Here is a 13,520-nt window from a genome sequence, read left to right as displayed (position 1 = left end):
CTTCATAAGAATCGCGCACCTTGTGAAGAAATTTTTCAACTCTTAAGTTAAATCTACAACGTAAAATTTCCATTAGTAGTCACTGCCTGGAACACGCGCTCTCTTTTACCCCTCGTTCATTTGTAAATCGAAAAAATCAAATCTATCCCCCACAGTTTCGTATCTTTTTTTTTTTGTAATTGATCCCGTTTACGAAGACGCGCGATCGTTCTCGTGTCTCCACCACTCGTGAAAAAAAATCTTTCGACGCGGGATAGGATCCAAGATAGGCACGTTTTAGTTAGTAAAGTAAAGTTTTCTTTCTTCTGGGATCGGGAAATTCGATCCGACAAAAAATTCGTTGAAGGGCGTTGTTACGCCCCTTTTTTTTTTTTTTTTTTTCGTCGTCACATCACAAGTGTCCTTTTTACATGTCCCTAAAATGTTAATGCTTTCCTAAAAATATCAAGAATACATGTATTTACATATATGCTTTGGCAAATGTCCTCTTTCCTTTTTTATTATTATTATTATTATTTATTATTATTAATATTATTATTTATTATTAAAAACGAACTCCTCGTATTTACTTACACGTTACACGCATCAAGAAGAAGAAGAAAAATAAAAAAGAACTCGAGCGAACGTTGATTACAAATCACACGCATCAAATTTCACTCGAGTTAGCCGCAGTTTTTTTTTTCCTCCGTTTATGTGGATACGGACGAAAACGGATACATTCAACGTATTTCTCGCTTAAGAAGGTAAATAAACTGTTCTCGAAGACTCGACATCGTGAAACTCTTATACTCTGTACGTAGTAAAAGTAGAATAATCAAAATATATATCAAACAATTCATTTCGAGTTTTTTTTATATATACAATATATCTTACTCAATATAATCGTATAAGCACACCTTCGGATGATAGATTGACGTGGATAAAGAAAAAATACAAAAGTTAATGTACTGTACAATTAAAGGAAATGGAAAGAAAAGAAAGAAAGAAAGAAAGAAAGAAAGAAAAAGAAAAAATAATAAAAATAAAAGGGGAAACGAAAGAAAATATTTTATACAAATATACGTTTCTTTACATCTAAACGTTACGAACATTAGAGTTAGTACACAACACATGCTCGTTTCGAATACGCAATCAAAGAGATTCTTTCTATAACATTCTCTGCCTATACATATAGACTCGCAGATAAGAAAAATCATACATTGTGTGTATATAATATATATATATTTGGCGTGAACCTTTGATTCGTACTGTTGAACGTTTTATTTATTAAAAATATATCTTGATTAAAAACAATCTGCCAGTAGATTTAGCATTTTCTTTACAAACGATACAACTCGTTAAATAATCTAATAACGAAGACGGAGAGTGAGTCTACATGTGTTGGTTCACATACATAAGGACTTTCGATTCAATGATCCGAACGGAGGTATATAAATATACCTGAATCGCGTGCATCCACAGTTTTGAAATGCGCGCGCAACTACCAACCTTACATTTTATTCACTTGCTTCAACATCATTCTCTAGATAAATGTCTATGCCATAACACTCAATAGGACAACAAGCATATATATATATATATATATATATATGCATATATGTATATATACACTCGCACAATCGAAAATATAATTCTTCAAATGTGCATTTACGTACACATAAAAATCACTTGGTATTCCATTGAATATCGTGGACATCGCGTGTAGAATAGAATAGTAAATTATCTTCAAATTAATTAATTTCGATTTCTAGTTCAATATACATGTATATATATATATATATTTATATATATGAATTGTAGAAAAAAATGTAATTTTATTAGTAGAATCACGATATACTGATCATGAGTCTTGTCTGCTTTATCCAAATTACAGAAGAAACGATCAACGGGCGGATTGATTATGAATTGTATGTACCAAATAGTATACAGCTTTCAATAGAATCACCGTAACAAATTCATTTCATTTGTGTGTAGTAAATCATTCATAAATATAATAAGTATCTAATTTAAGAGAAAAAACGATTTTCAATCTTGCTCTTTCCCTTCTCTTCCATTCTTCTCTTTCTTCTTTATTAATCTTATTGCTGTTTGATCATATCGTATAATATATATATATATATATATGATGGTATAATAATGTTCACAGATTCGTACTCACACAATTTTTCAATTGATCATCGGTATGAATCATCCATGGAATTAAAGAAAATTCTCTCTTTAGTTAGAGCGTACGAGCGATCGTTGATAGCCCACGCAATCTTCAATCGACGATTTATTTTGTTAAATCTTTATTACACACAATCAAATTTAAATGATCAGTGACGATTCCAATATCCAAAACAGATCGGATGATACAACAATACTCGTATATAAGTATTACTTATATCGACATTATCCCTTATGCTTTATTTCCTCACGTTGATAGAGACTCATTTTGGTATTCGGTTCGATAAAAATTAAATTAGACAATAATTAACCTTCGCTCACCGAGGAGAGCGAGCTACGGGTTGAGCCAACCGTATGATGCGTCAAGTCGGTAAGATCTGCCGGTAAGCACAATGGTATAGCGCTTGGCCCGTAAATCGCCTCTTGCTCCTCCAGTTGTAACGCAAACTGTTCTTCCAATTTCTGTAACGAGAAATATCGGGTATACAATTAATTGTACAACACGCAACGCGTGGCACAAATTTTTTAATGGATAAAAACGCTTATATATTAATTTTAAGTAATAAAAAAAAAAAAAAAAAAAAAACTAAATCAAAGAGAAACGTATGATTCTCGTCGAATCGATAAAATTGTTTTTTTAATTTTGCTCGATCGCTTATATTATATTACTTATGCTTTATTATTTACTATACTTTATATTCACAGATCAACAGATGTTGTTGTTTAAACTGACCTTGTTTATTACCTAGTAGACCGTTCTGATATCCAGTCGTGGAATCTCTTTCCCGACATGTTGTCTTAATGGATATTTAATGAGAAAGGTACGTAACAAATATAGGGAATAAACGCGATACACAACGTACACAATTGGAAACAATTATTATGAGAATCCCCTCATGTATATTATAAGCATTTATCGCACATTTTACTACATTCGGTAAGTATACAACATACATGTAACCCACAATTATATTACCAATTCACCTCCTGTTATAATTTTGTGTTTTAATAACCATGGAAAAAAAGCTACTATCGAAAACACGAAACTTACATATATTATCGATAATACAACGGAAACGATAAATATCTAATCACATAGAAAATAAGCATAAAGTACCATTTTAGTGTATGTATTTATATATATATATATGTATATATAAATGCTCGTCGATATTCCTGAACATTAATGATTATATTATTAAAAAAAATTGTCTTATGATACGTTATGTTTATTTGTGATGAAAAAAACTTAACGAGTGGACAATAAATCTGCAACATCGTAATTTAAGTGCAATTTCAACGATTAAATTAATTTAATGCCAGTGATATATATATTTTATATATATATATATGTTTAATATATCTCATCACTTGGAAACAAAAAAAAAAAAAAAGTACAAAGAAACTATAAACTTAAACTTATTAATAGCTTATAAACAATAACAAGCTCTTATCATTTTAAGGGTATATATACTTATTATGGTTCCCCAAGAATTGCAAACTCATGTTATAAATTAATTATTTCCTTATACAATATATTATCATATTATTTCAAATGTTATTCCGCGTTATTAAGCCCAAACAATATATATATATATATATATATTTATATATATATTTCTCCTTTAAATTGGTTACGTAAAAATATAATATTAAATGTACGTGTGTGCATATTGGGGGGACACATTCATACGTAAACGTAAATTATATATATGTACATGTAATATAATAATGGATGCGAATATATAGCATTTAAACAGACGATAAATATTGCTGTATAATTGAAGCAACGAGTGAGTGAAGCGGGCATGAGTAAAAAAAAAAAAAAAATAAATGATACCCTTAAATACACAAAAGCATAATTTTTAATTAGTAAGAGAAATTTCGAAATAGTTAGATTAGATTGTAGGGGGAAAATAATTAAGTTTAATGCTATGATTAGAGAGAGAGAGAGAGAGAGAAAAAAAAATAAGAAAAATAATTGTAATTATATAAAAGAAATAAATGGTGAAACAGAGAATAGAATAGTGATACTTATTTCGAAACTTCTCCCTGAATGAATGAAACGAAAACATTTTTTGGGAGGAGACACAAGAGGATTTTTCGGAATACTATCTACGAGATGAGGGGGACGGTACTAGATCTGGTTTGGATTGACTTCGTGATGGCATGCCATTAACGGAACCGGTGTCCAAACCACCAACTCTTAGCGACACCCTTGGAATGGTAAACGGGGAAGGGGATGTTGGAGTAGAGCGGGGCAGACGCGGAGATTTCTTCCAACTTTCAAAATTAAACAGAGAAGAACAATCTAAAAGGGGAGAAGAGAGACCACTAAGACTCGAGGGCAAATAGTCTCGGTAACGAACTTCCAACGCTTCCATTTCAGCCGTCAGCACAGCTTCTAACTTCTATAACAAGTATATTAAGCTTATTTCAATATGAATGCTCCTTTTAAGTTTAATAATTGATTCGATATTCTTTCCCCGCGTTGGTCATCGGTGTGAGCCTCATAACATTAGAAACCTATGATATTGCTATGAGATGATGTATATAATAATAATTGAGAAGAGAATGAACAAGAAGGGGAGGAAAAGAAAAAAAAAACGTACAAAAAAAAAAGAAGAAGAGGAAAGAAGAGAAAGAAAACGCTTGAAAAAAGATATGGAAGATAAAAAAAAGTGAGAAGAAATATATAGTATGGATTTACCTGCTTTCGTGGCTTGAGTTGAGCTTTCCATTCGCGAAGCTCTTTAGCATACGCCTCTTCCAATTCCTTCAGCTTCAACGTTTCATGCTCCATTAACATTTTCCTCTTTTCATTCTGTAATTGTTCCAATTCTTTGATAGTCGCATCGCTTTGCGCTCTTACCTCTTCCAATTGCCGCGAGTGTTTCAATTCGAATCTTTGTTGCTCGGCTCTGTATCGCTTTTTCTCATTCTCTTGGAACTTTTTCAACTTTTCCCTCTCGGCATCGGGGTCAGGCGCGATGACGGAGGACATGGAGATCCTCATAGATTCCCTGAACATCATTTCGCGCGCCTTCATCTCGTTGCGAATTCTTTTGGGTAAATTTCTACGCTCCACCGTCTGCCGTTTGATCAATTCCTCCTCCTTCCGTTGATTCATCCTCTTCATCTGTTCCAATTCCTTCTCATGTCGTATCAACATCTGATGTCTTTGCAAAAAGAAAATATCCTTCAATTGTTTCTTCAATAATTGCTGCTTCTCGTGTATGTGCCGTTCTTCCTGTTCCCAAATGGCAGCTTCCCGAGCTCTCATCAATTGTTGCTTTTGTTGCAAAAATTGCCTTTCCATCAGGGCAATCTTTTCACGATGGCTATCCGACAATCTTCTCAACAACAATTCGTGACTTTCGTTAAGCTTGTCTAAGAAGTGTTTCTCCCTCTCCTCGTGTTCAGCCTCCAATTTCTCCTTACGTATCTTGAACGCACTCTTCCTCTTATCTTTAGGCATCAGATCCACCTCTTGCTTGAGCAGTTTCAATTCCTGTTTCAACCCTTCGCGAAATTGTTTCAATTCCCTCTCCTGCTCGCTTCGTATTTTCTTCGAAGCCAGCCTAAGATCGGCCTCTTGCTGCGCTTCCGCACGCTCGATCTGCTGCCTTTGCTGGCGAGCAAGCGTTTCCAAATCGGTCTCGGCATTTCTTTCCAACAGTTGCCTCTCTTGCTCGAAACGTTTGTCTTGCTGATCCTTGTTGAACTGGGCCTTTTGCGACAAATCCTGAAACTGTTTCTGCTCCATTTTCTGTAGCATCTTCAATTCCCTCAACTCTTGCTTCCTGAAAATTTGATCATCGTAAACTTTACCGTTCTCGTCGTCCCCGTAAATTACCTTGGACGTCGTCGTGGTAACAACCACGCCGTCTATCTCAAATTTCCTCGTCCTTTTCCTCGTTTTCTTCTTCAAATTCATCATCTGTATATCCTCCTTCGTTTTCGTCGGTCGTTGCATCTCCCGATTGTAATCCGACTTCCGTCGCAACACCACTTCCTCGTCTACTTCCCCGGATTGACCGGATTGACTCAGATGATTCTCCTTACTCGATTCCCTGCTGTCCTGGCTTATCGTCGTGGAAATGGATTCGGCGTCGGAACGATCTATGCTTTTACTAGGCGTATGAGATCTCGTCGAGCCGGACTCGCTCTGGGATCTGGATCCTTCGAAACTATCCGGGGACACTCTCTTCTCTTTGTACCCTTTACCCATCTCTTTCTGTTTCAACGTTTTCAAAACTTTCTCGTCCACGATACGATCGACGATCGCCGATTTATCATTTTTCAACAGGCCGTTCACTTTCTTCGAACCATTATTTCTCTCCACGTCGTCCATGTCGTGGATGGACTCTATCGTTGTCCCGGCGACTATCATTTTCGTGATCTCGTCGCCGCTGTCGCTCTTCGTGCTCGATCTTTCGATCAAACTCGTATCGCTGTGAGAGGAAGAGGTTCGCACGGCCTCGTGTTTGTTGAGCATCGAGGAATCTTTCACCTGTTCCTTATCGTCGCCGACGGTAACAACGGAAACGTGACTAGTATCTTGCAATTCGTCTACGATCGGGCTAACAATCAGAACCTCGGATTCGTCCAACTTCTTACCGATTCTTTTCGAAACGTCGGTAAGAATTATAGGCTGCTCTTGAGGCATGTATTCTAAACTGTCTAAACTCGGGAATCCATCGTCGTCCGTTGAACTCTCGTTCACCTGTGTCTTGTTCAATTCGTTCGCGACGATGATAACCTCCGACGTTGGAGGTTGACGACAGGAAAGAGTCGCCGCTAACGACACAGCATCGACGAGAACCGGAGGATGCGTCGTCACCACTGTCACTTGGCTGACGTTGCTCGCAAGGCTGTTTGATAAATCTGGGCTATCTGATGTGATCCGGACGGTTGATGTATTTGGACGTATTTCTTGATCGGATTTACCTTAAATTAAATTAACATTAATATTAACATAATTATTTACAACGAGAGAAGAAGAGTTGATATAAAATCGTAATATATTAAAATATCGATACATGCATGATACAAATTTTTTTTTATTTTACCAGTAATGACAACTACGTTATCTCCGCTACCTCTTCTCGAAGTATTTTTAATAGGAGTTGATGTAATTACTGATACATTCACCGAAGAACCTTTCTTCTCACAGTTTACGCCGTCACCATTGTTCACCACATTCTCGTAATTGTTGTGTTCTTTGCTCGGCCATTTCTTATCGGCCCGTTTCCCGTCGAATTCATCGGGAAAATTCTCCAACGAGACGTATCTGGAAGATCCTTCGCTGTGACTTTTGACGACAGATTCCGTTTTAGACTTTCCATAATCCGTTTTAACATCTTCGATCGAACAAGCCTTGACGATATTCTTCTCGGATGTACTCGTCGTTAAAACTTCTCGATGCGACAATGCCTCCATGGAAGAAACGCTCATTCGCATTTCGGTATCCATCGAAAATCGTTTCTCCAAAACGGCATTTAATTTTTGCTCCACCGATTTTCGTTTCTCCTGCAAACTCTTGTAATTTTCTTCCGATGAAGATTGTCTTTTAACTTGTACATCAATTGGCGCTTTCTTCTCAATTCTGTAACGAAGGGCCTTACGTATAAATAACTTGTATTAAAGATCCTGCGAAGGAAATATTTTGAAGGAGCAAGTAAGAAATATTAGAAATACCTGCTTTTTTCTTCCAACGACGATTGTTTATTGAACACTGGTTTCGTCCAGTCTTCGATTAATTTAACAGGTGCCGACTTTCTCTTCTCCTCTAATGTCAATTGTGTCCTCGACGATAAATTCATCTTATCATCTATCGATCTTTGTTTAATATCATTCTTGTTCGCATTATCTATCTTGCTCTTTTCTCTTTCGTTACTTTCTAATATAATTTTTTCTAAACTAGATAATACGTTTGTTTTTTCACAAAGCGTATCTACATTTGTCTGTTCCCTGCCTAACGTTTCCTGATCTAATTGCGACGACTCGTTTCTATCTTTTGGCTGCTTATCAATAACCTTGTATTCGTTTAATACTTCTTTATTATTTTGTTTATCGACAACTTTTATATTATTTTCCTTATCTTCGATTTTACTATTTTGACGCATAAGTGGTGGAGGAGGCGCAGGACCTTTTTCTCGAGATACTCTACGTTCGCTCGTTTCGTTTGTATTAGGAGGCTTGGGTGCCTAAAAATAAAATTAAAATATTATCATTAATTTTATATATAAGAATATCAAGAATTAATTAAAAAGAAAAATATACTTGTTTTTTCTCAACAGAAACGGTTATATTATCTTTTGATTCCGCTTTACGTAATTTCTTGTTTCTATCCTCTCTTTCACCATCTCTGTTAATTTCTCGTTTATGACTTTCTTCTTTTTTTGCAGACACGGGTGATGCAACAAGATTTTCCTTTTCAGAAACTAGAAAAAAAAAATATATAGAAAAATAAAGTAATAACGAATATATATAATTAATTGTAATTCTTATTCAGTATCTAATTTATATATCATTGATCATATTTACTCTGAACATCAGCGTCACTGCGCATAGACGCAGAGTCATCTCCGAGTTGATCCAGCTCCAGAGGAAGCTGAGACGTGCGTTGCTCCTGAAATTTATATTTTTTTTCTTTTACTTATATATAATTATACAATTTATACATGATACAATTCATAATAAATTATATTCAGGTTGATAAAAAATATAATATTTAAATATCATGTATAAAATTAAGAAATTATTAGAATAATATAAAAATAAAAAAATTATCATTTTATATTAATATGAAATAAAATAGCACGATTAACTGAAACTGAACTCAAATTATTAACTATTTTTATAAAAATCATATTATATATTCATAATGAACATTATTATTTTTAATATTTAAAAGTTATGTGATAAATAGCTTATGCATTGCAGTTTAAAAAGAAAAAGATAGTAACAAACTGTAATAATATATATAAAAAATACATTAAATCAAACTAGACAACATTTATTGCATAAGCTACTGACCTGACAAACGCAGGGATGATGGGGCTGGCGAGGCCCAGGAGAGCCGCATGCACAGCCAAATTATCCAAATTACAATACCATATTTATTAGGATATCATTAGATTAAATGTTAAAAGGAAAAAAAGAAATTCAGCAAAATATTTATAATTATGATCTTAAATAATAATATGTAAGAAACGATAAATGATAATTCAAATATTCATATATTTTAAGTAAAAATAATATTACTATATTAATTTTACATGTAAAAAAAAAAAAAGAAAAAAAAAAAAATTACGAACGCATACCACATGCATGAATTTTCTTAAAATTTTATGCATGTCCATCATGCATAAATATAACAAAGAGTAATTGTACATTTTATGAAAATGAGATGAAATTTATTCCAAAAATTTACATGACTGCATACACAAAAATATTTAATTACAGATATTATAAATTCTTTGAATACAAATGAATATTTTTCATTTTCTGATCGTTTCAAAACATCTATTATATTTGTACAATTCAATTTATACGATTTGCTCAAAAGCAGCTTACCAATCCGTTGATATTGTTCTCTGTGTTTTTTCGTTTTTTTGGCCTTCTATCAAAATGAAAGCGTGTAACAACGTATATACAATTATCATCATAAAACTTAATATATTGTTAGAAATTAGAGATGCAAAATATTATTATATTAATATATTCCTTAAAGATTGCTTGAATATTTTATAATAAGATTAAAAAAATTGTTTGAAAAAAATTTTTCACGTTTGCATCGTTTTATAATCATCAAAAGAAAAATACAAATAAATAATAACAAAAAATTAAAAACTACCTCAGTTTCTTCATCGACCAATTCTTCCTCAACAACATCAGCTTTATATTCCAATAACAAATCTCTGATCGGTTTTGAATCCAAATTACGATTTATAAATGGATGTTTTAATAATTCATCAGCTGTAGGTCGTGATGTTGGATCTTTAATAAGAGCTTTTGCAATAAAATCATTGAAATCTTTGCTCCATTTTCCAGGTTGATCAAGTCTGGGTGGATCACTCTTTTGTATTTTAAGAAGAACACGCATTGGAGACATTTCATGGTTTGGTGGTTCCATTTGCGCGAATTCTATTAAAGTAATACCAAGTGACCAAATGTCTACCTAAATATAATAAAAAGAAAAATACACACACACACATATATATATATATATATATATATACATGAAAAATATTAATTATAAAATGCTAAATGTATATTAATTATATAAATGCTAAATATAAATATAAAAAATTCATAATCTCAAAATGTATCACTTACTTTAAAATCATAAGGATTATCTCTAAATGTCTCACATAACACTACTTCTGGAGCCATCCAATATGGTGTCCCAATAAATGTGTCATGTTTCTGTAAAGTATGCTTATTTTTTGCAGATACTCCAAAGTCAGCTGTAAATTTTTTAAAAATTTTTCTTTACACATAAAATATAATAATTATATTTAAATCTAAATGTTTAAATATTTATTATTAAATCTATGTGTTTAAATATAAAAATCACCTAATTTCACTCCTCCTGCCATTGTTAATAAAACATTTCCTGCTTTTAAATCCCTGTGAATAACTTTAGATTTATGTAAAAATGCAAGACCTTTTGCCATATGTTGACATATGTAGGCTATTTGTGGTTCTGTCAAAGCTTTTGCTAATTCGACCATTATGGAATCAACAGCACCACCATCACAATATTCTATCAACATCTATAAGTTTATCAATCAAATTATTACTTATATATATAAATACTATACTTATATAATATAAATATTAAATTTATAAATATTATATAATAATAAAATATACCCATAATTTGCCTTCAATAAAATATGCTTCATGTAATTCAACAACATTGGGATGTTTACATTCTGATAAAATATCTATTTCAATCATAAAATCACTGAGATCATCTTCTCCCTCCAATGCACACATTTTTGCAGCAGCAAGTTGATGAGTTTGCCTATGTTGTGCCTAAGATAAATACTAATTTAATAAACTAAACAATTACAATTAAAAGAATTAAATTATTAAATTGTGTAAATTATCACCTTATAAACTTTTCCAAATGCTCCATCTCCTAGTTCACCTATCATTTCCCAGAATTCTTCTGGATTACAGTCCATTTTAATATTATTATATAATTTCTTTTTCTTAGCATCATTTCCACCAAAGTGGAATGCTTTCTTTAAATTCGATAAGAATGACATTTTTGTAATTCTTACTCAATATTTATATGTAAAATATATATTTCTATTACATTATGTCATAAAACTCAATAATGTTTATCATTAACAACAAATATGTATTTTACATTGATTTTAAATATAAATTTAAGCAATTTTTAAATAATTCATTCTTATTTGAAATTATTACAAAATACATAAATCATCTTATATATATTTTTGCATACTTTCTATTATTTAAATATATTTTAACATTTCCTTTTAAAATAGAAAATGTTTTAAAAAATATACTTAATTCATATCCCCATCTTACAATAGGGAATTATATGAAATCTCTCCCACATCTTGATAATATATAGTCAATATTCACTAATCAACAAAGTTGTTTAAATAAATAATAATGCAAATATAAAGAATGCAACCCATTATTAATAATCTTTTATTCTCAGTTGCAATATATATATAAAACTGAAATAAATAAAAAATTAACAAGAATTAATATATTTATATATTTGCAATGTTATTTTTTAGCTTTAATTAAAAATTAAAAAATTACAGATTAATATAATTTATATATGTTATAATTATAAATAATAATATGATATTAATGATATTAATAATAATAATAATATTATAATATCAAATATTAATCATATAATAAAATGTATTAAGACTAGAGACAATAATACTTATGATAAAACTATTAGATATCAATAAGATAAGCATATAAATATAACTATATAAAAAATATTAGTAATTATATATATAAAAAATATTTCTAAATGTTATTCTTTATGATTTCAATGATTTACATTAATTTCACAAGTTTAGGCTATATAATTCATTGATGTAATGTATTATGTCATTCATAAATTATTAAATTAAATTAAGTTTACTCATCTACAAAAAAATCAAAATTACAAAGACTAATTTGTTTTCCTAATAAAAACAATATAATTAATTCAATTATGGATATATAATTGTAAAAAGAAGAAGACAAAAGAACTTTATAACAAAAAATTACGAGATCAGAAAGATATTTGAAGTGTCAAAATTCATGGTCACGAGGTTGACACAATTTTGACAAGTAATCTACAGCCGTATCTGTCCGCCATCGTTTTGTAAATACACTTTCCCCATCTTATGTGTTGAAAGCATATTAAAGATAAGACTTGTCAAAATAAAGTTAAATTAAAATTATGCAGATATTTGAAATAAGAATTATAATAAAGATATTACATCTATGTATTTCGAATACAATAACAAAATTTTTCGTCATCTGTATTGTTTGTATTCTAATAAAGCCGATATATTTCTTTCATTTAACATTTAATGAATTATAAAAAGATCTTCTAATTTTAATTATATGAAATAGAAACATATATATGTTATTAAAATGATAGTAAAACAAAGAACTTTTTTATTTTTTATTTTTTTTTCCCTTTAAAAGTATGATTTTTTAAAAGAATGTTGTAGACATCCTCTGCTCACCTTCTCTTTTAATGATCCACCGTTCATGAAATGGGCACACTTCGTCTCAATTTATATTATCGATAACTAGTTAAAATCTTTAAATTACATGTTCACACTAATTACACATATCATCGAAAAATTCACTGTTTAAATCCAAATATTAAAAAGAATGTGCAAACTATCGTGTGTGGAATCAGTAAACTAGACAGACCCGCACGTACACGGCCATTTTCAGTAACACACGCACATCACACACTATAGTGTACCACGCCTGGAAGTGACGTAATCAATCGGCAAGTGGGCCTCTATTCTGCAAAAGATTTTCTAATTTATAAATGCATTTTAAATGCATATTTCTATAAAAGAATAGTCCAATAGTATTTCGTAAATTAACCTTAATAATAATAATTATTAATTATCATTTAAAAATCAGCTGCAATTACATAATAATGATAAAATCTGCGATTTATTTATAACCAATAAAAGTTCGTGTTTATATATTTTAAAATATTAGTGTAAATTTTAACTTTTCTTTATATTAATATTTTTATGCTAGGTCTTATCTATTAAATGTTCTTGTACATATAAAAGTTAACACTTGTTATATTGAATTATAGAATT

The 13,520-nt window shown here is 31.1% G+C and overlaps 1 protein-coding gene across 6 annotated transcripts; it reads right to left on the bottom strand.

Moving 5' to 3' along the window:
- Positions 1-164: 164 nt before the first annotated feature.
- LOC408519 (serine/threonine-protein kinase 10) lies at positions 165-13,156 on the bottom strand. 6 transcript variants are annotated; one of them, XR_003306148.1, is made up of 16 exons: positions 12,918-13,156; positions 11,292-11,894; positions 11,050-11,214; positions 10,751-10,949; positions 10,510-10,640; positions 10,028-10,351; positions 9,748-9,793; positions 9,208-9,263; positions 8,716-8,800; positions 8,452-8,612; positions 7,867-8,375; positions 7,239-7,774; positions 4,877-7,116; positions 2,900-4,577; positions 574-2,628; positions 165-435 (listed from the first exon to the last, which is right to left on the bottom strand). XR_003306148.1 is itself a non-coding variant. In XM_016916800.2 (14 exons), the coding sequence occupies exons 2-14, from the start codon at positions 11,448-11,450 to the stop codon at positions 2,473-2,475; spliced, it is 4,767 nt and encodes a 1,588-aa protein (XP_016772289.2). In that variant the 5' UTR covers positions 11,451-11,894; positions 12,918-13,155; the 3' UTR covers positions 165-2,472. The 6 variants fall into 6 exon arrangements, 2 of the variants coding, with proteins under 2 accessions (XP_016772289.2, XP_026301255.1); XM_016916800.2 differs by lacking the exon at positions 2,900-4,577 and having other exon boundaries at positions 165-2,628; positions 12,918-13,155; XR_003306149.1 differs by lacking the exons at positions 9,208-9,263; positions 9,748-9,793 and having other exon boundaries at positions 165-2,628; positions 12,918-13,155.
- Positions 13,157-13,520: the final 364 nt, after the last annotated feature.

The sequence above is a fragment of the Apis mellifera genome, linkage group LG15 (assembly GCF_003254395.2).
Source record: "Apis mellifera strain DH4 linkage group LG15, Amel_HAv3.1, whole genome shotgun sequence".
Taxonomy (NCBI): domain Eukaryota; kingdom Metazoa; phylum Arthropoda; class Insecta; order Hymenoptera; family Apidae; genus Apis; species Apis mellifera.
This window is presented reverse-complemented; position numbering and strand designations above follow the sequence as displayed.

What these genes read in the sequence shown, in the direction of transcription:
- LOC408519 (XM_016916800.2), bottom strand. Translation starts at nt 11,450, where the DNA reads ATGTCATTCTTATCGAATTTAAAGAAAGCATTCCACTTTGGTGGAAAT. An exon ending in GGCAGGAGGAGTGAAATTAG is followed by an intron (nt 10,641 to 10,750) that starts GTGATTTTTATA and finishes AAAAATTTACAG; the next exon opens with CTGACTTTGGAGTATCTGCA. An exon ending in ATCATCCCTGCGTTTGTCAG is followed by an intron (nt 8,801 to 9,207) that starts GTCAGTAGCTTA and finishes TATAAATTTCAG; the next exon opens with GAGCAACGCACGTCTCAGCT.